General features: G+C 32.7%; 2 protein-coding genes and 1 long non-coding RNA gene across 3 annotated transcripts; all 3 read right to left on the minus strand.

Annotated features, from left to right (window-relative positions):
• Positions 1-1161: 1161 nt before the first annotated feature.
• LOC108214408 (subtilisin-like protease SBT1.8) lies at positions 1162-4994 on the minus strand. The gene is made up of 2 exons (XM_017386394.2): positions 3220-4994; positions 1162-2122 (listed from the first exon to the last, which is right to left on the minus strand). The coding sequence occupies exons 1-2, from the start codon at positions 4850-4852 to the stop codon at positions 1452-1454; spliced, it is 2304 nt and encodes a 767-aa protein (XP_017241883.1). The 5' UTR covers positions 4853-4994; the 3' UTR covers positions 1162-1451.
• A 10787-nt stretch (positions 4995-15781) lies between these two features.
• LOC135151332 (uncharacterized) lies at positions 15782-19052 on the minus strand. The gene is made up of 3 exons (XR_010290132.1): positions 18845-19052; positions 16925-17054; positions 15782-16087 (listed from the first exon to the last, which is right to left on the minus strand). It is a non-coding gene; the product is annotated as an uncharacterized LOC135151332 (long non-coding RNA).
• A 2396-nt stretch (positions 19053-21448) lies between these two features.
• LOC108214686 (serine/threonine-protein kinase RIPK) lies at positions 21449-23761 on the minus strand. The gene is made up of 5 exons (XM_017386822.2): positions 23211-23761; positions 22994-23129; positions 22418-22554; positions 22178-22301; positions 21449-22007 (listed from the first exon to the last, which is right to left on the minus strand). Exons 1-5 carry the CDS (start codon positions 23592-23594, stop codon positions 21637-21639), a joined length of 1152 nt encoding a protein of 383 aa, XP_017242311.1. The 5' UTR covers positions 23595-23761; the 3' UTR covers positions 21449-21636.
• Positions 23762-24850: the final 1089 nt, after the last annotated feature.

Genomic DNA, 24850 nt, shown 5'->3' on the forward strand with positions numbered 1-24850 from the left:
TTTTGCCGGAAAAAATATTATCATACATTCAAATTATGCAAAACTTTCATGTCGAACCTGGGTATTCTATAACATTTGAAAAGGATGGTGATTTAGTCCCCTACTAGTTGCAAATATATTTTGAGCACGAGTTCAAATATTGCAGACGCATGCCTGAGATTCGTGATTGGTGATTGGGTTCGGGTTCCTATTAGACGTATGATGCATCATACTATCGGTGGAAAAAAATTGTTAGGTGACATTAGTCTTAGATTTTTGATAAAAATGCAGGGAACTACGGTATCTTTCAGCATACAAACTTATTATAAGATTTTTATCATCCAACAATTTTTTTCTCGCTAAAATTTGATGTTTATAGTCGATTGTTGTGGATCATTATCCATTTTCAATCTGGCAGTCTGCTCAAGACTAATCTGTTGATCAAGATCAAGCAGCACTATTTTAAACAAATTGCAGCTGGATTGTCTCGTATGGGACAAAGGGCTGAGCAAGGTCTCGTGCTTTTGGCCGGCTCACCCGTCAAGCACGGAAGAAATTATGAGTTGGATTAAGATTCCTATGTGAAAACTTGTTAATCTTCCTCTATACAGTATGTATGAATATAAAGAGCCACTGTGAACTCCACAATGTGGGAAAGCATGAGAAAGAAATATATTGTTACCACTTCTGTCAAACAGTTTTGCAGCAACTGTAGAAATATTAGTTCTCATCGTCATCATCTTAAAAGTTTAACCTAAAACATGATCTGTGAGTAGAGTGTTTCAACTTCTTCGTGTTAAAAGGTTCATGTTCGAGCTCATTCAGAGATTAAATTTCAGGTGGGACGGTATCATCCTCCTCAAATATTTCGCTTCGTTAAAATAAAATTATACTCTTTCTCCTTATCAGCGATTAAATTTCAGGTGAGACACCGTCATCCTCCTATATTTGGCTTAATGAAAATAGAATCATACTCAAATTATACGCGTTCCACTTGTAAGAGGTTATAAACGGTCAAGAATTGATATATTTAAGATTAGAAAAACTTATCAGAGGTTAAAGATGTAGATAAATGCTTATTGTAATGTGCATGTATTTATATATAATTGGCATTCTAATTGGTAAAATGGTGAATCTTCGGAATATCTTGCATAACAGATTAGAGAGGAAACAGAGGAACCATATAGGAATAATTTATATTTGACTGAAGTCAAGTGCAACTTCATTTCATTAAATAAGCACCAATCCAACTGTTTTTCATGTTGGATTTCCATTACAAGCCGCCTTAATCTACTGCATATAATTTGAGCATTACATCAGGGTTATAAAATCACAATAAGACTTCTCAACTCAGGCTTCCTCCATCACATTCATCTCTTGCACTTTACTTTAAAATTGCTCGCAGGGTTTACTCTGATGAATGCGAGAGAAGCAAGAGAAGGTAAGCCTTGATGGACTAAAAGAACATTCACTTATCTCACTAGACGTGACCATTGAAAAGAAACTGGGCTGCTAACTTGGTGTTCAGCATTGTTCCAGCTGATTGATCCGAATGAGCTCTTCCCCATCCTGTTCATCCCCCTCTTCGAAACAAATGTGACTGTGTACCGGAGCTTATCGCCTACGTTTTTGAATGTTAGTTTAGTTGGATTCACAGTCACCCCGACGTTAGTTGGTGCATTGATCACAACTTCGTATTCTGATCCTGCAGCTCCCACATTTGTTAGTTCACGAGTGTATCGTGCAACTCTGGACTTCCCGAAAACAATGGAGAATGAAGGGTAGTTTAAGTGGCCTGGATCAGCAAATTTCTTGGCGCATGTTACGTTGGGATGTTTCACAATGGTTTGAATGTGAGCAATGCTGTAGTCCATGGAGCAAAGGAATGCAACATAGTCTTGTGATGTTAAGTCATACACAAGGCCAGGAGATATGGCCTTGTGAGGGTCGACGTGGCCTGCTCCATATGCCCATGGGTCAGATAAACCACCTGTTGCTGCATCACGGAGTGGGGATTTGGTGTTGTCTTGAGTGTAGGCAGTGGTCATGAGGGCAGATTTGATTGCGCTTGGACTCCATTCTGGATGTGCTGCTTTCAGCAGTGCTGCCAACCCACTGATATGAGGGCAAGACATTGAAGTACCTAATCATTTCAACCGCGTAAAAACTTGTTAGAACACTTTCTGAAATAGATCGAATTCTGGTACAAATATTTTGAACAAATGAACCTACAATCAAGTTCAAATCATGATCTCGCAGCTATATGGTAAGCATTAAAATTCTGAGGCCAATTTAATTCAGGACCCCATATAAAGAATCTAATAAAGATATTGCACAATACAGAATAAACAAACTTAAGTACCCTCTAAATCAGGGAACAAATAGCACATACTCAAGTGAGCCTTCTCCAGTCTCCACAACATCAATAAAAATACCTAATTATGCAGCATAACCTAACCAATAAGTACAGCAATAATGTCTATCAATACTAGTCTCGACAATTGCCTACTTTTAACCTATCCCACTCAATTAGCAAGACTCATCCACCTACAAATGTAAACAACATGATAACTTTGAATCCCCACATAACTTTACAACAAACTATCCACACTATCATCATACTCTAAGTTTAATTGTATAAAGATCACAGTCACCCATTGTTCTGTAACTTTACTTTTCAACAACCCACCCAAAAAGAAGAAACAAATTGAGAATAATACTTGCTTGAGAAAAAGCAAAATTTTGCTGTAAAGATAATGTGACCTATGAATATCAAGACTTTAAATTATGAATATCTCAAAGAGATTAATGTCAAGACTCCATGTAATTAATGTTTCTAACAAGCTTGATCACAACATAATTCTTCCAATAAAACAGCATAATGATTCTAGTAGCTGAATAAATATAATCTGTTGAAATGTCGAAGCCTTTAACAAGTACTTAACTAGGTAGGTGAACCTTCTCTTTTTTCAAATCGCTTATCGATTAAAGAATCGGTTGGAATTATCACGCTTAATCTTAAGCTTATAACTATATCAATCAGTCCATAAATGACCTTCTAAAGCTTAAGAACTTAAAATGTCTATGATTAAGCAGCTTACGCAATTGATAACTAACTTAAGAACTTACACTACCTAGCAAATGACATCAATATACTAACCAAAGGAATCATCAAGAATATATGACTCTCTACTTAATAAACAACAATTAAACCAAAATTTATCGCAGAATTGAGTATACCTGACATGATATTGTACTGAGTCTTCCTACTATCCGAATCCAATCCAGTAGGTCCAACAGCCTCTGACCAACCAGCCAAAATATTAACACCCGGGCCAATCACATCCGGCTTCAATATCTGCGGTGTCACAACATTAGGCCCTCTCGAACTAAAGGCCGCCACCACAGGCGATGGCCTTACACCCAATACCGTCCCACCAAAACTTAAAACTGCGGTCGGATTCTCCTGCTTCTTCACATACTCCCTTATAACATCCCCCATTTTTCGCCCCACCGCAACCGCTGGGAGCAAATGACTATCCGCCACAAGCTCCTCACCACTCTCCGCCGTGTTAGCCAATATCAGCCCTACTCCCCCTGCATCCTTAACCACTTTCCCCTTCTCCACACGCGCGTTAACACCGCGATCACACAAAACCACTTTGCCTCGAACCGTTTCCGGTTCCAGTGAACCGGGTAAACACAAATTACTCGAACTACTCATACCCTTATTGTACACTATCCCAACCGGTTTTTCACCCATACCACCACCACTATATAATGAAACTCCGGTAAATTTTCTCCCATCTCCTAAAACCGCAAAAGCCGGGAAATCCCGGTCCAGAGTCCCGGCCCCGACCGTCATGATCCACGGGGCCACATTCGCTAACGAACTCTGAACCGGACCGCTATTCCCGGCCGAACACGACACCAAAATCCCCATCTCCATCGCTGTAAAAGCCCCAATAGCAATCGTATCACGATAAAACGGTCCAGACCCTCCCCCCAACGACATCGACAGCACATCCACCCCGTCGTGAATCGCACGCTCCATCCCCGCGAGTATATCCGACCCAAAACACCCCGCCTTCCAACACACCTTATACGTCGCCACCCTCGCATGCATCGCCATCCCACGCGCCACCCCACTCGCGTACCCCAACAAGCTCGCGTTCCCCACATGGGACCCAGCCGCCGTGCTCGCCGTGTGGGTCCCATGCCCATCCACGTCACGCGGAGACACACTCTCCTTCCCCTTCTTCGGCGAGTTCCCAACCGCAGCCAAGTATCCCTTCGAAAACGCTCTTGCTCCGATCAACTTCTTGTTACAAACTTTCGGGTCAAAATCCTGACCCGACTCACACTCCCCCTTCCACCGGGTCGGCACACTCGGCATCTCACTATCGGAAAAGCTCATCGATTCCGGCCACACCCCCGTATCGAGAACCCCCACAATCACATCCTGAGAAACATGATTTAATTGCTGCGTCGATCTCCCATCCCACAACCCCACCTCCTTATCCAACCCCAAAAACTCCGGCGTCCTCGTCGTATGCAACTCATAAACATTTTCCCGTTCGATACTAATCACCGAATTCGATTTTCTCAGAGCCTCAACTTCCTCACCACTCAACGACGCCGCAAACCCATGATACGCCGTCGTATAGCTATACAACAGCGCCTCCGAAGCCTCACCGGAATCCGACACCGCCTGGAGGCTCGAAGAGTACCAATCATGATGCGTCTCGAACTCATCGGGCTTCTCATTATGTCTCATGTGAACAATGTAAGTCTGTTTGGACGCAACAACATTGTTGAAACTGAAACACTGTAATAAAACGACGAACAAGCATAGATAAGCTACACACCCCATTGAGAAGAATGGAGATGGGAAGAACAAGAGATGAGTTTGTTTTGTTTTGTGTGTATAGGTGTGTGTATGTATAATATTCAAGGAGGGAAAGGACAGTGGGTGGAACTGCAACTGTGAACTGTCAGAGAAGATGGAAAGTATGATAGACCAGTGTCGGGTATATAAAATGTAACCGTTTGTTTTTTAGGTTTGTGGTTTGGGTTTATTACGGTTGTGCCATTGTTGGCGGTTTGTTTTTAAATTGTTTTGTGAGGGTAGAAAAGGTGTGTACGTTTTTTTAAAATGAGCCGTTTCTTTTGTGTACTCGCGACGACGTGGCACCTTCGTACTACAGTACGTTATTTTATTTGGTTGAGGGTTTTTGTGAAGGTGTTGCATGTGATTATGTGGTTAAAATAACGGTTGCATGTGGATTTATGCGATATTTTATCAATGATAATCATGGCTTTGTAACGTTCTTATGTTTGATTACAGTTCTCGTATATGTCTTAAATATAGGCAGATATTCGTTTGAGTTGGCTTAAATGAAATGATACTTAAAAAGAAGTGGAGTGTGAGTGAGAATTAAACTAATAATCACAAATTATTGTGTATTTTTTCAGTTCCAACTTCATTCTCACGACTTTTTAAAAGCACTTTTTTAATTCTTTCGCAAATAGTTTCAAAAAAAATCTTTACACAAACAAGTTAAAAGGTAAAAGTTAAAAATGGGAGCAACTTCAGTTACCTAAATAGGGTCACTAACTTTTAGTCTTCTTAAACTAGTGTTATAAAAACGTGAGTCGGATTTAATCGGTAAAATCACGAAATAAGGATTAATCGGAGGGTAATTCAATTTATTGGTGATTAATCGAATGGATCAGTGATTAATTGGATTATCTTTTTGAATAAAAGTTTAGTCAAAATTTTAACATAGGGAATTTTTTTTAAAAATGAATATGATGAAACTATATTTTAAGAGTCTCAAAATACATATCACAAAATAATATGAAAAATAGGTTGGGACAGAGTGAATATTTTTTTTTTATTTATATGAAGATTTCATTGATGTAAGTTTTTGTTTATAGTGTTGATTATCATTAATAATAAAATCATATTCCCTCTGTCCGCTGAGTTCTTTACGCAGGGGAGGAACACGCACTCTAATGCTTCTCTAAAACATATTAAAATTGTTTCTCTAAATTTAAATTTAGCTATGAAATTTTATTAAGAAAAAATCTGAAAAATAAGTTATAAAATCATATTTTACAAAAATATTAAGCATGTGTCAAATAATCAAAATATAAAATTAAATGAGAAGGCGGGAGTGTTTAGAGCATCTCCAACGGTACTCCTAAATCATTCCTTAAATAATAATATAAAATGTGGCTCTTAGTAAGTTAATATATTGGAAAATGTGAGAACTCCAATGCTACTGTTTATACTTAGCTCCTAATTCATATTTTATAGTATTTATTTTACATAAATGAGAGGAAATAGTTAACTAAAAGAGAGAAAAGAGTGGAAAGAAATTAATATTATATTGAGTTAAGAGCTACTAGATGCTCTTTAAAAAAAATGAGAGAGTATAGGTTTTTAAATTTTTAAAGAGCATCTAGGAGCTCATTGGAGCACTAAATTTTGGTTTGCTCTACTTAGGAGCTTGTTTATAGAATTTTTGGAGTTTGCTGTTAGAAAATCAGTGTTACCTGGGTAGTAGGCAGATAAAGAAGGGGGTGTTTTGGTGAATCGAAAAAGGCGCGATTACCAAAAAAGGCTAGGTGATGGGTGTACGAGTGATTCACTGATATGCACTCAGAAGTGTGTGCAACGGCTAGAAATTTAAGGAGACACTTGCTCCCATTCTTTTCTTGTCTCCAGTAGACCGTTTTGTTGACCGCAGGACAAGATGATCGAAGAAGAGTAATCTACAATTCTTCCTCTACAAAATTACTCCCCACCGCCATAACGGCACTTTTTTTCTTCATAGCTCTTTCTTTGGAAAAGATTGCAACCCAACCTTGATAGCTCCAACTTACTTGTCAATGAAGTAACCAATGAATATGTGATTTATTTATGTAATGCTGAAATTACATGGCATTTGGGCAAACTTAAAAAAAATGATTCTTTGCTTAAAATAAAAAAAAAGATTAGAAGTGAGAAGTAAATAAATTAATAAAGTGTATGGAAAAAAAGTAAAAGCTGTTAGATAAAAGTTATCATTTTCGACTTCTTAAAAGTGATTCTGCTTATTAAAATGCAACTACATACTGTCATACTCTGAGTGAGTATGTAGTTGCATTTTAGTCATACAGATTTAACGTATATAAGTAATTTGTCTCGTGTTATGAACAATCCCGACATTGCATATAGGAAAAGAAAAAAAAGACACAGAGGGAGTATTTCCGATACTCTGAGAGGGGTGTATTGGATTGTGATTTTAAAATATTTTTTTGTATTCATGAAATCCGAGAGTATTCAATTGAGATTGTTTAAAATCCATTAAAATTTTAAGATATTCAATTAAGATTTTAAATTATGCTACAAAATCTGGTGGTATTCGATTGAGATTCTAAATTATACTTTAAAATCCGATGGTATTCAATTGGGATTGTTTAAAATCCATTAAAATCTGATGGTATTCAAATGCTGATGGATTTTTTTGGATTTCATAAAATGATGGATTTTGTGACATTCTTCAGTGTATTTTAAGTTTTTTGAGATTTCATCAAAATTAATGAGATTTTGAAGTATTGTGCTTAATTCCTATCAACTCTGTTCATTTGATAAGAATCCGCACAAAATCAAATACAATCCATTAGTCCATAAACTAAAAATAATCCATTAAAATCTCAATCGAATACACCACCTAATAGCCGGGAGTGAGTATGCAGTTGCATTTTTGTTTGTTCTGCAGCAGCTGTAAATGATTGATGGAAACAGCAGTGATGGTATGGAGTATGGATACAAGAGATACGTTGATATATTAGTATAAAAAGGCGTAGATAGTGGCGCCATTTGGGGCAACAGTCAGAGCTTTCCCATGATTTTAATATTCTTGATGGAAGTGATGGATCAACACTGCAAAGTTGCGCACGCTTACGTACTTGCAAACAGCACCAACATGCCTCTCCTCTTCAGTCCACTCTTCCTCCTCGCTCTTTCTTGTTTGTTTCACTGTCCTCTAATCTCGCTAATCATTTTTTCTATCCCCGCTGTTCCAGCTCTGCACCTCGGTTTGTTTGAGATACATTAAAACTGTTTTTTTATTCAAAAGCATTAAACTCATACATTAAAACTGTTGTATTTATATTCTTTTCAATATCTTGTTTATTTGAGATAAGTTATTATTTCAGGTAAGTCTCATATGTTTTTTACATGATAGATTAATATCTATAAATTAATTACTTATGTAATAAATTTAAATTTGATAAAGAATTTGAACGATTGGGCTCAAGCCCTGTTTCAGACTTCAAAAAATGGATATAATTCATATTTGAATAAAATTGGACGAATTCAAATATAACTTAATACTTTAAACGAGTACCGATACAATATTAGAGAAATTTAATTCATGAATGTGAGAAATAAGCACAAAAACTAAGATTTCGGTGAGCATCTTTGAAAATAAAAATTGATGGATTTTCAACATGGACTATGTCATATATATATATTTTTAATTATAAAAGGTGACTTATAAAGAGATTACAATATTTTTAAGAAAATGAAATAAGATAACTGAAAGAATATTTTTGTTTAAAATATTTTTTATTTTAAACTTATGAATTCAGAATTCGACGTGTAACCAAATCTTTTAAAAAAAAAATTTATAGATATAAGAATAGTGACAAAGAAATCAAATTTGGTGTTAGAAAATATGTCTAAATGAAGAGATTTTGGTGATATATGAATTTGAAATATTATAACTTGTGATACAAAGGTGAATTTAGGGAAATTTAATGTTGTTAATCAAAATTCAATCAAATAATAATAAAACGTGTTTATGAGACCTACTAAGAAGAATTGAGTTATAAATTTTACTTGCTTAAAATAAAATAACACAGAGAAATAAGTTATATATATATATATATATATATATATATATATATTAAAGTCTTAAAACTATAATTTTAATATGCCATCCATCAATGTATAACATACGAGTTAAATAAAATGATTCAAACTATAATTAAATTAATTAATCATTTACAAATTAAACTAATAAAATATAATTAATTCTGAAATGGATAATCCGACGCGATAAGGTGAAAACTAATATCTGATTAAACGGGAATAGAACAAGAATAATTTTCCATAATCCAGAATATCGAACTTTGATCTTTAACAACTAAACATGATATACTACATTGCTCACCCCTAAGAAATAAGAGTATCAAAATATTTAAAAAGGTGAGTTTGCACGAAACTAAAAAAGTAACTATAGGACTAATTAAACTAAAAATTTCTTATTTTTATGAACTTCATGGTGCCTAACAGACAGCTACTCTATTTTTGTTATTTGAGATTTGGTTTATAACAATTACATGATAAATCATTAAAAGTCTTAATCAACAAGCTCAGAAAACTAATGATAAAAAATTAATATTTTATAACAAGACAATATTATAACACGCGGTATCAAAGTAATAATCATCTAATATTTTAAATTAATAAAAAAAATATAAGACATTAAAATACTATATAATTGATATGAAAATTAAAAGGGTAAGCCACATCAAATGTGTCGGAATTTTTTGGGTACAATTATAAGGTTATTAGTTCAATTGATGCTTTTATAATAAAGCAAGGTAGGGTCTTTTACATACAATATATGTTTCAATTATTATTTATACAAGGTGTGTGCAACATATGATAAAAAAGAATGTGTTGATGGTCTGTCCATCATATATCACTTAACTATTACACAAACGTACGCTCAAAAAAAAAATATATATATAAAACAACGCGGACCACACATCTTCATCTAATCATGATTTAGGATATCGTAATTCACATAACAAGAACAAGTTTTCATATTGGATGAAATAATTTAATAATTTTCAACAATAAATTACAGATCTTTTTAATGAGGTATAATATATTTAAATTCTAAAAGTTTCAGTATTAATTTCCAATATAATTTTGAACATGTAGATAATATGGTAGTGGCCTCTATATCCTAACGAATTTGAATATAGAAAAATCAGTTCAAATGTTGTTTTTCATCCATAATTTTTTTTTAAATATAGTACATATTATTACTATCAATGCTATTAGATTGCAAATGTTACATTTCATATTAACATATTCTGTTTTAAAAAAAGACGTAATAATTATGCTTGAAATAATATGATGACACACGAATATTATTTTAAACACAACAAAACTAGAGTCCCGTGCCTCGCACGGGCTTTTATGCTAGTTAATATAATTATAGTTCGTATCACTAGCACGCCATGTCAACACATTAGAGCAAGTTCAATGGTGATGTTAAAATAGATGTAACTATTGTTATAATTTGAAATCAAAAATTGATTTTTGATGTTAAAATAGCACTTATGCTCCAATGATAAATGCAAAATAGAACCAAACATATTCAAATAAAGCTAGTATATTCTAACTACATAATCTTAAAGTACATAACTATATTTGTCATTATTACTTTATTAATGCATTTTGTCACTTGCATACTTATGTGGCAATTATAGCACTATCTATACTTGGTTCTATATTTAAAACTAAGTATTGCATTTTGCCATTTTGCCATTTTACATTCAAGTTTAGGAACTCATTGGAGTTAGAGTTTTTTTCTTGGGTGCTAGTAATAGCACATTCTTTAACACCACCACTGGACTTGCTCTCATTTATTTATTACGTTTTTTTATCAAATATTTTAAATAAATTTAATAACCTTTTCTTGGATAAGCCAAGAGCTAGCTTGAATCAATACATTAACTCACACACCCACACTATTGTTATATTTATTATATTGTCACTTGAGTGTATTAGTTACTGTTTACTCCCTCTGTACCACTTATTTCTTAACATTTTTTTCCCACTACTCGACACGCACTTTAATGCACATATAAAACATAGCTTTATAACTTTTTTCTAAAATTTTCTTTTTCTGAATGAAAATTTAAACACTGAATTTTTATTAGAGAATTTTTTTTTTAAAGCAAATTATAGAACTACACTTTATAGGAGCATTAAAATGCGTGGCACGCCCCCGTCCCCCAATATTAAGAATTGAGAGGGACGGGATAGTATTATATAATAATTTGTTTTACTTATTAAACTAGATTATTGGCCCCGCCTATGTCAGAGAAATCTTTAAATGAATAAGTTTTTTTTATTTCTCCTTTGAATTACTCATATATATCCTATGAATTTCATTTCGCACCGGAAACTTTTATAGGAGAAGTTCAAATCCGTTTCGTTCGGGCAAAAACGTTTAAGACCTTCCCATAGACTTCTACGCCTCTTGTTGAGGAATGGGATACTAAGTAACCTGGCCGTACCCAGCTTTCAAATTCTAACAATTTGGAAATTGTTTCAAGCAAATGCGCATTCCCCTCTTTTTTTGGACAGAATAAAAAAATACCCACTTTTTTCTTTTAATATCCCTGAACGGATGAAATCTTTTTTTAGAAATTGTATGGGTAAAGGATCAGGATTGAGTTCTAGAATACATATACATATAGTATACCACCTAATTACTCTATTTCCTCTATGGGGAAGAAATAAAATTATAGAGCCTGCGAATATTGGCAAAATTTCAAAGATCTGACCTTCTATTTCAAGGATACATGCAAATACAATAGAATAAAAATAGAAATATTATCCTTTTATATTTGCTATTTTCTTGTATAATTTTGAACAAGCTGGTTCATTAGATAGAGAAGATCACCAAGATTTAGTGACAAGATTTAGTGATCTGCTGTCGAACTTATTCAAATTCCAAGAGCTCGGATCGGGCATTGATCTTTGCAGCGTTAATGCTTTTTGCTGGTTGGTTTCATTATCATAAAGCTGCTCCAAAATTGGCTTGGTTTCAAGATGTAGAATCTATGTTGAACGTTATTGTATTCGTATCGAAAAGATGCGACAAAGTGTTCGGATCATTGTGCAATGTCCTAATAAAATGCCTAGTGGTAGTTAGAATTGTATTCAATAAAAATTTGTAAAATTTGTCTCTTTTTTTTGAACCAACTCCTTCCTTTGTATCGGACCTTTCCCGCTTTCCTTACTTTCCTTCCTTGGCTAGTTCTAATTTTCCACTTTGCTTTGTTCATACAAGAAGTCAGAAAGTTGTGACAATTAAGATTCATAAGAGGAAGAACGTCTGATTATCCTTGTCTTTGTTTATGTCTTGGGTTGGAACAATCTAGTATAATTCATACCAGAATTGAAGCTCTCTTTTTTACCCTTCTTCATATCTATATATATAGAAAAACTTCGATTATTTTAATTGTGACAAATAACAAATAAGTTGATGGGGAAAAAGGACTCCCCACCCCCAAAACAAGAAAATAGAGATTCTGAAATTGCGGAGGCTTGGTTCGATCAAGCCGCTGAGTATTGGAAACAAGCTATAGCGCTTACTCCTGGAAAATCATAATCACATAAAAAAGAGTTTGGTTCATTTATGAAATTAAATTCATTTATAAAAATTAAAACCAAATCAATCACGCATTCTGCCCTCTCTGATGGCAAGAAGACAAAAAAGAGAGTTGAATTATAGTTTCCAATTGAATCGAGTTAAGCTAATGATGAGGAGATATGTCAAGATATTACGGCTGTGTTTACACATAAGCTAAGTTTTTAATCGACAAAATTAGTGCGTGTTAGGCTCCTAGCTTGTACATGCATTATGGAGAAGCAGACGTTAATCATGATGATTTATACTAGTGATATGTCGCCAATTATTTTCTTTCCTCTTGATCAATAACAACAGAACTTCTATCTGACTTCCGAACCAGCTACTCTCACTGTACCAAACAAAACACATGCAATTAAAGTGGTGTTTGTTTTAAGCTGATTATTAATATTTTTCGAACAACCGTATATTTACTAAGAGGAGGAATTTTTTTTTTTATACAAAATACTATACGAGATTCATAATTCATGCGTGATAATAGATTATCAACAGTGAGAATCAAATTTTAATTAAATGAATTAAAATTTTAGAAGGATATCGGCATATGAATTATGTTAAATTATAAAATAGATGAAAAAGAAATCATAAAAATTGGATTTTTCAACCCCAACAATACTGCAAGCCACATAAATTCGAATTTGAAAATTTGAATCACTTTGCTTTGCCGGGGAAGAACTTATACTGATTAAAAATTGAAATGCACAATTATTTTGAAATACGTTATACAGTTATATTGTATAAGAGTATTGAAATATAAAAATAAGATGAGAATTCAACAGGACGGATGAGTTATGAGCAAGGTTGTAAAAATCGGAACTCGGTCCAACTCGGTTTGGTTTCGGAAAAATGAGTACTCGAAATGAGTTGTCGGATAACTAATCGGGTATTTTTTTTAAATTAATTTTTTCTCTATATATAATTATATACTGATTAATAATAAAAATATCTAATAAAATTAATATTTTGATAACACACTTGAAATGAAATAATGAAATTCAAATAAAAGTTACTTATAATAATCATTCACAAGTTTTAATGATAAAACACATATACTTTTTAATTAATGTCAATACTATAAAAAAAAGACCTAGACATATATAAATTTACGTTTACTCCCTTTTGAAATAATTTTCAAACAAAACAATAAAAAATTGATAAATCAAACTCAGATTTGATCTTAAGTACTCGGAGTCAAACCGAGTTTTGACCGACTTTTTAATAGATCGATTTTGAATCCGATTACTCGGAACTCGGATCAGGATTAAAAACGAGTATTCAGCGATTTTTAGAACGCCGATTATGAGTAAGATACTCCCTCCGTCCCTCCCATTTCTTATCGTTTGGGTTGGGCACGGAGGTAAAGAAATATGTATAAAGTAGTGGAAAAGAGAAAGAATAGTGGGTGAAGTAGTGGGATCCATTGATTTTTAATGTATAAAAAGAAGATAGTGGAGTAAAAGTAGTGTGAAAAGGAAAGAAAAGTGAAGAAGTGGTGGGACCCATTGATTATTTTGGGTAAATTTTGAAATATAAAAAAATGGATGGGACATCTCAGAAAGGAAAGTGTAAAGAAATGGGAGTATAGCACAGGCCACCGTACCCTCCTTGCTTTGGATCGGATATGGTGACATTATTTTCGGTGGACAATAATTGCACGATGTTCAATGCATATACAATCACAACTCCTCCAAATTAGGTGATTCAGTTCCGAACACGACAGCAATGCACAGAAGTGGTGCGTTAAATAAACAGGCACTACTATGAAAGATGAGCACCAAATTAAGGTAACATGATGTTTTTATACAAACAAATTAATAATGTACGTGATGGTCCAAGAGGAAACCCAAAGTTTGTGAGCGAACTGGGCAAGTAGCTAGAGAAAGAAGGTTCCCGCAGTAATCAAATTTCTTTTTATATAGTCCGCACATGAATATATGCTGCATCTCTTCCAGCAATATTATAGGTGTTCGACACATAATTCTACGAGTGCTGTATTTTTTTCTTCTTGTGGCGTGGACAGGCTTTCATTTGTTTAAAGTTTATCGTGGAAAAAGAGGGATACTCTTGTCGTCAACTTAAGAACGATCAAAGGGCATAAAATTTTAGGATTTGTGTAGCTCAGGAGCACATGCTAAACGCGAAATTTTATATGTGTGAAAGATTTTAATTGGTGTGGTTGTTGTATTTGCGGGGACCATCATTATTACGATACAAAAACCAATCAAAATCTCTTAAACTTATAAAATTTCGCGCTGAGGGGCACACACTAGAAAAACCCAAAATTTTAAGTCAGAATTTAAAACTGTTAATGATTCTGATTTAAATTGAAAATTCTCTATTTATGTAACACGTCATTTTTTGATTTAAAATAAAAAATAAGCTATAAAATAACATTTAAAATCAGAAGTTTGTTAGATATACTTTTCTCGGCGATTTAATTTTTTTTAAACAATGTTTTGATAAAAGTTACCCATAAATCCAAATTATCCATAAATTATTTTTATTTTCATCATTATATTTTTAATAACTCATGATACATTAATAATTCAAAATTATCCAAAACAAATCATATTAAGTGACTTATGTTTTCTTTGGGTTTTAACATTTATTTTGCCTAGTTTGCACTCGGATTAGTGATTGTGTTTGATTTTTAATGTGCTAAACGATGGTTATGGATATAAAGGGATTGATGTTGGGCCAAAGCTTAAAAACTGTTGGACCTCTATTTTCAATTTAAACCGAAAACATCAAAGGCCTTAAAGTTGAACTAAAAATCAATATTAGATCAGTGTTTTCAATTATACATCTACTTACTTCTATATATTAAATTGCAACCAAGGGCAAAAAGAGCAAAAGAATTAGGTGTGAAATGTCCATTATACCCCTACTTAACCTATAATTACAAGAATACCAATATGGTTCATTTATTATATTCAACATATTAAATATCATTGATTAAGGTATTTGCACATTAATATTTATGTTAATTACACTTTTCACTTATTTATTACCCCTCATTCACAAAAGTTTTTTAACTAATATATTCATACAAAAAATATTAAATGCTAATAGTTGGTTAATTTACAAAAAATATATTTATCCCAACTGATTTTGGAACATTTAATCAAACTATCATTTTAATTATAAATTTAAATCAAGATCTTGTGTGACAGCCCTCAAATCCGGGGGTCTGGATTTGGTGCCACGTGTAAATAAAAATAATTTAAAACCTGTATTTTTGAAAGAAAATAAAATCAAGTATTTCAGAACCTGGATTTTTTTTTAAAAAATGATTCAAATTGAAAATCAATTTCACCCCCTGAAAACAGGATCGCATACAGGTTACAGTATTGAAATCAGAAACTAAAACTATTAAATCTTTATTACAAATTAAACTACATTATCAGCTAAACCTCGATAAGAAGAGTAGCTGATAACCAAATAAACAAATCTAATTTCCAACTGAATTGAATTGCAGAACTCCAACTGCATCTAGTCTTAATGACATCGTCCTGCATACTCTACCTGACCATTTGCTTGAAACTTAACCACTTGCAATCCTTGTCTAGTCTTAAGTGAATCATCTTTATTCCTAGCTGAAAAGGGTTAGAAGGAATAGCAAGAATGAGCAATAATGCTCAGCAAGAATATGATAGATGAAAGCCACAAGATATACAAACTTAAGTGAATCGGAATGTTTGAAGTAAAAGTAAACTCTGGATTAAATAATGATGTTGTAAATCAACAGTTCAGTACCAGGGTATGATATAAAAAGAGTAAAATGGTACACGATGATAAAACAGTTCTGCATCAATATATGAACTTAAAGCTGTAGAGTTAAAAATGAAATCAATCATCTTTTCAACATAAGATAATCTCTTTTCAAACTATTCATTGTTTCATTGGGTTTTTAAATAAGACACCATGCTATAGCCGATGATCAGTCGCACTATAGTCCATGGAACCTAGTCTTTTTCAAGCTAGGCCACACAAATATTACGAAATCCGGTATTCCGGGCTGAAGGAGCCACCTTTCACGCTGGGCCGGTGTCTGGGCCTCTTACGCAAACCTACCCAATATAGGTTTCAAAACTACAGCTTTAACATTTTCAAGAAAAGGTTTATTCCATTAGAAGTATACTTATAACAGATAAGCCTTACAGAGGAACTAAACCGAGTTATGAAAACCATTTATAGAGATTTTGAAATCATATGCATCAATTCGGTAAGTCAACCTTTCAAATCAAAATCGCACCTCAGTCATGCATTTGCAGTAAGTAAAAGGAACGTGCACTTGCTTCTAATTTGCAAGAGAAAGGTAAAAGTACTGACAGAAATTCTAAAATACGGGATATGGATATGAACACTTTTCTTTGAATAAAAGAACTGTATACTTGATCTTTCCAATATAAGAGAGAGGTAGAAATACTTGCCTCAATACTGCGAACTTCCGTACTGACTATACTCTGATAGACTTTCTCTTGGAGCAACTTCGCCTTATCGGGTTATCCTGAACTCTACGACTACTTTTGAGTGTACTTGCCAAGCATGTCTTAGTCGACTCTATACGAGAGTTAAACGATACTTCAGTCGCCAGGCGATATTAACTAATTCGGAATAACTACCAAAGTCTGTAATCATCTACCCTTCGCATATTTATGAATAGATAATTATATAATGTATATACACCTTGAGTCAGTTAAACACGTAACACACAGTTAAACACATAACCTTTTAGCTACCAAAAGTTACCAGTGATCACTTAACACATAAACACAATTCGGTTTAATTATACTAATTTGCTATTAACTATTGAATATCATTCAATAAGCAAATCATATATAATTTCTAACAAAAATTCTGCAGCATCTCCTTTATTTATCAGACTATCCACCTGTTTTTCTATACTATGTAGCAATCAACAACTCAATCCAAACTCAATACTCAGCAATTACTAATTTAACATCAAATAAAACACAGAGCAAGATACAAGATCAGTCACTCAACAAATATACTTCGGTAATTATCAATTCCCAACTTAATGTCATATTATACTCCAAACTAACGTCCAAATCCTTTATTCACTAATCATATCTATACAATTTATATGCATCAACATATAATTCAAGTTATGCAAGTATAATCTCAATTCATTCTTACTTATATAGTTAATGATAACTATTAAAAGTCAAACTCATCTTTAATCACTACATCTTTCAATTTTACTTTTAAATAACTTTCCATATATATCAAGTAAAACTCATGAAGCCCTCTATATTCGAACATGAAATCAAGCTAAACAAATAACAAGCTACCATCACTACAAGAATCCATTTATCAATTATATGTAATCAATCAAACATAAACTCCGAATATGCACTAACAAAGAAAGAAAACTAGACAATAGTTCAAATAGTCCTCACTCTGTGTTTTTAATAAAATGAAAATTTATCATTTTAATATAAAAATTTTATGAGACATTCCTAAACATTATTCAAATCTACTACAAAAATTTCAGAAGCAAATTCAATGTTTAAGGGAGTAAAACAAGGCCTGCAAGTCAGGACCTGAATCTGTCCTGCAGAACCAGCCCCACGCTAAGAATTTTAATAAATAGAAAAACTGGTCTATTTGTATAAAATTTTAATGACATAATCCAGACACTAACATCTAACTATAGTAAAAATTTCAAAAGCAAAGCTTGAGTTTAAGATAGCAAAACAGGGCATGGAACAGGACAAGACTGCCCAGAATTTTCAGCGCGCTTTGTACTAAAACATACATATCTTTTAGCTCGTTTAACGAAGCTTTGAAATTCTTTTTCGTACTTGATCTAGACTCCAAGTAGCACATTATCACAGGAATATTAAGCACATAACTCAACTCAATTGACCCAGATTTTTGCTGCAAGACAGACCAGCAACGGCCAAAACTTTCAACTCAAGTATGAATTGTTCTAAATCTTTAAACCACTACTTAACTCTTAAAAATACCCTTAATCAACCACTTTACTACTAGCCTCAACTAACACATAGCAACACAGATGTCACATAAATCAGATTATACACACACATCAATTATACATACATATAAACACAATTCTCCCAAATGTAATTTCGATTACCATGTATGTAAATACACACACACATACATATATATAAATACATCACACAACTGATTTGTTTTTATAAACACAACTATACAACCTGTTAATACATACACATAAACTCGGTTTATACCCACACAAATCAACTGCTCACACACACATAGCAATCGATTGAATAATTCAAATTGAAACAAAAATAAACGGTTAAACAACTGATTTACAAAGCAGAACTGAGGTATACGTATACCAATTGAAATCGAAGGCGTTGCTGCGGGATGATTCAACAGTGGCTCGTAAAACCGGACGGCGGCGACTATCGGGGGAAAGCGGAGCAATACTGTTGTTGGAGTGAGAGACAGAGTCGGTAGAAATTGAAAGAGATGAGAGAGACTTAGGAGAGGGAGGGAGACTATACAGAGAGGAACTGTTGTTTGTGTATATACATAGGCGGTGCTTGAAATTGTAACCCGCTTTTTAACAATTTACGGTATAACTTGCCACAAAATATTTTCAAAACATCACCGAGATATTTTTATAAATCTCGTAAAAATATTTATTATCATTATCAAATAATTAAAAGAATTTTTAAAATCACTTTCATATTTTCAAGAATTCATTTTCCCAAAAATCTATTTTTTTAAGAAAATTATAAATATTTCTAAAACAACAAAATAATTAGTAACAAACATGCACACAGGCATAGATCACATCCAAATAAACAATTAAATCATATAACAAGTAATTCACATATTTAACATGACATTTAATTTGAACAAACAATAAAATTTTGATACCCCTAATGTCCCGAAAAATAATTTGAACTGATACGTAAAAATTGTCAAACTAAAGTAACATATTAAATTTTATTCCGAATTTTCTGAAAAAAATCAGGAATAAAAATAATAAAATAATTTTTGAAAATCCAGGTCATCACATACTGTAATTCTCATTTTATTAAAAAATAAAAATTATTTACATGTGATGGACTCAAGTGACAACTTAATTAAATTCTGTAACCACTGTTTTAAAAATCAAATTATGATTTGAATCATTGATTATATCGAGTAACGAGTACTCGGACAAATATAGAAGTACTCGAAAAAAATTGGATTATCCAATTTAATTAGTCTTGGATAATTATGTCACTATATTCAATATTTTCAGTTTTAAACCTTTTTCCATTTATTAAATTTCTTAACATCTAATTCAAGTTGGCCCAAGCTTGTATTGAGTTTTATTCGAGTGACACTTAAAATTGAGTTATCATCCAAACAATATAAAATTAGCTTGGAAAAGAGTTCGAGGGCAGGTAATCAACCGAATTACAACTCAAGTTAGTCGAGTTTTAGACAAATAACTATTAAATAAAATAATCACATATAATTTAATAAAAAATAAATCAGCTTGTTAAATATTGATAAACTTTCATGATAAGATAGTAATAGGGTAGCAAATGATTGTTTGACCGACTGATGATCATAGTATTGTTCAACATATAAATATTTGTAGACTGGTAATAAGAAAAAACCGAGAGAGAGGAGGAGAGAAAAAGAGACAAAGGGAGATAACAGCTATTACATGTATCTGAATCTGAACTTTGATTGACTCGTATAGTTAAATTGTTATATGTGTATGTGCTTGAATTCGATCATATCCCTACGTGTGATTGTAACTTGTGAACATATTAAATCAATTTCAACTATTTATATGTTTTATAGATTAAAATATATAATCTGCGTCCAAAAATTCTACATGTGTCATTCTAATTGGATTGAATAGCCCACTAGACTTCACTGATTGTAAAAATCTATCGTATATAAATTATATCGTGTTAGTTTGAGTAAATAAAAATATATTTACTATCCTGAGTTAGATATTATTGATGTTATTAGTTGGTTTCAAAATAAAAATATACTTAAAAGTTTAATACAAACACAATTATATTATACAAACAAACAAAAATCGAGTTTTACTCGAGTGGCACTCAAAATTGAGTTATCATCCAAACAATATAAATTTAGATTGGAAAAGAGTTCGAGTGCTGGTACTCAACCGAATTACAACTCAAATCAGTCGATATTTAGACAGTTGACTATTAAATTAAATAATCACATATGATTTTATAAAAAATAGATCAACTTATTAAAATATTTATAAACTTTCATGATAAGATAGTAATAAGGTAGCAAATGATCGTTCTTCGACCGATTAATGATCACCGACTGATGATCATAGTATTGTTCAACATATAAATATGTGTAGAGCGGTTACGAGAAGATTGAGATAGAGGGGGAGAAAGAGAGACAAAGGGAGATCACAACTATTATGTGTATCAGAACTTTGATCGACTCGTATAGTTAAACATTTATATGTTCATGTGCTTGAATTCGATCGTATTACTAAGGGTGATCGTAAATTGTGAACATATTAAATCAATTTCAACTATCTACCTATATTATAAATTGAAATATATAATTTGCGTCTAAAAATTCTACCTATGTCATTATAATTGGATTAAATAGCCCACTAGACTTCACTGATTGTAAAAATCTCTCATATACAAATTATTTCGTGTTAGTCTGAGTAATTAAAAATATATTTACTATCCCGAATTAGATATTATTGATATTATTAGTTGGTTTCAAAATAAAATTGTACTTAAAAATTTAATAAAAACATAATTATATTATAAAAACAAACAAAATTATTAATTAAAATAAATAATATATATTTTTTATAAATGTTGGCCCGTGCCTTGCACGGGCTTCTACGCTAGTTCTCATCAATGTTCCAATTATAGATTCTCATTATACAAAGCAATAATACTAACTTCTACTAGAAATTAATCAAATAAAATTCAACGGAAAATATATATGGATCATAATGAACAAGTGAGCAAGTTCTACAGCTGCATATCTATAAACTTCAAGTTTCAAACACTACAAATTAGTTACATATCCAAGTTCCTTCAGAGCACCACTTGAGAACCCAAATATAGACTAATTGAGATCTTAATGCCTCTGGTTCTTTTCATACACTTCAATCTTCCTTTGCCTCATTGCTGTTTATTGATACTGTGTAGACGAATGCATCTGTAACGCCATCAAAATTTGTTAGCGGTTCCAAAGTTTTAATCACTGTCCTCATGGTTGGCCTAGATTTTGGCCTCTGACCAAGGCATTGGTATGCCAATGCAGCTGTCTTTAAAGCCGCAGTTTCTGAGTATTGGCCTTCAAGTTTTGGGTCCATTATTCGGCCAAGCTTTCGTGGTTCTCTCAGTGATGATTTTGCCCAGTCCACTAGACTCTGCGCTCTACTAGGCCGACTCCTGTCCATTGCTCTTCGTCCTGTTAATAACTCCAAGAGTAAAACTCCGTAACTGTACACATCACTTGCTGCAGTCAAATGACCTGAAAAACATGCTTCACTATTTAGTAGAATTCTAGTTTCTGCATTGCCATTATAATTCAATAATTGTCACAGGCTCTGCATTTTGCATACTCTTGAGTTAACTACTCATAGAGTCAATTAGAAAGCTCTGATCTTATTAATTCTTAAGCTGTTTGAGAAAGGTGATTACCAGTGCACATGTATTCAGGGGCAGCATAGCCATGGGTGCCCATTACTCGTGTTGTGACGTGTGTGGCATCTCCTTCTGGACCTTCCCTTGCAAGTCCAAAATCTGAGAGTTTCGCAGTGTAGTCCTAAAGACATATAGCACATTTGTGTTCATTAGAGGAAAATACGATATCAAAGCGTTCACTGCAACTGAATAACTAGGATAACATGAATTTTGTCTAAGAGTGGATAAGAAGCTTACAGAGTCTAGCAAAATGTTGGAAGCCTTAAAATCGCGGTATATAACAGGTTTTTCAGCTTCGTGGAGGAAAGCCAGGCCCTTCGCTGCATCAAGGGCAATTTTGATTCTTGTGGACCATGGAATTGGCACCGAATATTCTGAGATCAAGAACAGTATTCTCTATTAAAACTCTGTTGCTATAAGCATCATATCTGTTTTAGAATCAAACTAGTAATATTTTTAACAGCAACTAATTAAAACCAATCAATTTTTTGGATTTGAAAAACACATTATTTTTGCTTTTGTCTATTTAAGCTACTGAGATGGCTCATGCTCACTAAATAGCAGAACTGAAAAATGATGAATCAATCACTTTGTGACAGTGTTGAAATGAGGTTCGATCTGATACCCTCACTATAGTCGGGTGGCTCTAAGTGATTTTTGACTTTAAGTTGAAAAATATATGTTTGTGCAATAAGTCAAAAAGTGAATCAAAGACGTAAAAAAACAGTTTAGGTATAAGAACTATAAATTTTGAATAGATGCAGTTTCATAAATAAGTACTAAACATGCCATTTTATTAAAGGTAAGACATACTTCTGAAGAGCTGATTCTCTAAGCTCCCTCGAGGCATGTATTCATAAACAAGCAGTCGATTTTCATCTTCGCAACAATATCCTATCAACTTCACCATATGCTCATGCCTCAGTTGTCCAAGAAATATCACTTCAGTCTGTAAAACTCAAAATCAAGTTTATCAGAACATCAAATTACAATCATAAGGCACAAAATATATCGAAAAAAGTATGCATACCAGCCACTCTTTATGGCCTTGCAAGCCATCTAAATCAAGATTTTTAACAGCAACAGACTGAGCCTTCAAGCCAGGCCTAAGATTCTCATCAATGAACCCCTTATGTACTGGTCCAAATCCTCCTTCCCCAAGAAAATTACTCGGTGAGAACCCATGTGTGATCACTTTAAGTTCTGCTAATGTAAAATCATAAAGATTGGATCCTACAAGGGAATTAGACAGCTCCTCTGAGAGCACTGATGAAGAACTAAAATCCGAAATCGAAACCCTGGACACTGAACTCTGCTTAGGAATGACTCTATTCTGAATCATGCATGAATGCTTTTCACTCTTGCCACATTTAGGAAACAAAGATTGCCATGTTATCTTCATCTTCACTGTCATAATTTGAGTATAAAATTTTGTTAGTACTAAACTGTTTAATGAAGAAGTGTCATATGTTTTTGAGTGGCTTATGTAAAGACTAGAGGTGTAAAGACTCTTAATCAAGTGCTTCTGTCTTATAGTTTGTCAAATGTACACACTACACACACCTAAAGTATCTTTGTCTCAATCATGGGACAATGAGTGTGAATTTTATAAATATCCATGTGTATGCCCAAACAAACGTGTCTGCGTGTTTTTGTTTAAATTTATTTATCGAGGCTAGAAATTAGAATGTATTGGTTGACCAGCTGTATAGAATGTGATGGTCGCTGATGTTGACCCAACTAAACCACAATGTGAATATAAAATTATAAATTTTATTTCGGACTTATGCCATCAAGGGGATGTACTATGAAGTCGACGCTGTTTGACTCGATAGAAAATGACTTTGTTCAGTGTTTTTGAGGTGGGAGTACAGTGTCCACTGTCCACAGTGCCGAATGGTTTGGAAAGAACCGGCGGTCATGTTCCAAATTTGAGGATTATTTTAAATTCTTCAACAACATGCAAATTTGAAAATTATCTTAAAAAATGATTAAATTTGGATCAGTGCGACTGATTCAAATTCGGGTCAGTTGATTTAATATTAATATAATAATTTTGGTATTTATATTTTTTTAATTTATTCAATTTAGATTTGATTTTGTGATTGTTTAGTTATTTGATCAATAATTATATGTATCAATATTCAAAATAATAATAATTAATAACTACATATATCAATGATATTTTATATGCTAACTAATGCATTGAAAGTGTTCGTCGATAATTAAATATATAATTTTTTGTTAATTAATAATCAAAAAATATATTTTTTTGATTTAATTAATTTATCAAATATAATAAAATTGTTCATAATAATTAAATATTAAATTTAAGATTAAATGATTTTATAAAATATTTATTTAATATAATATATAAGCAGTAATTTGGACGAAAATTTATATTTTGTTAAAGTATCTCTAATGTGGTTGGCTAAATTGAACATGTAAGATATCATCTAAAATTTGTTGGACCGCTTAAGACATTGTGTTTCGAAATAATTAACTATATTGGTTGACTATAATTTTAATATAATCTTTTATTTTTCATACGTCAACTCATTTTTTAGTTAAGAAATTTTTCGTGATTGAAGTTGTTCTTACATAAATTGAACATAAATTTAGATCATGATCTAAATTTGAACTTTTTAATCATAATAACCAAAGATAGTC

This window comes from Daucus carota, chromosome 3, assembly GCF_001625215.2.
Source record: "Daucus carota subsp. sativus chromosome 3, DH1 v3.0, whole genome shotgun sequence".
In the NCBI taxonomy this organism is placed as follows: Eukaryota; Viridiplantae; Streptophyta; class Magnoliopsida; order Apiales; family Apiaceae; genus Daucus; species Daucus carota.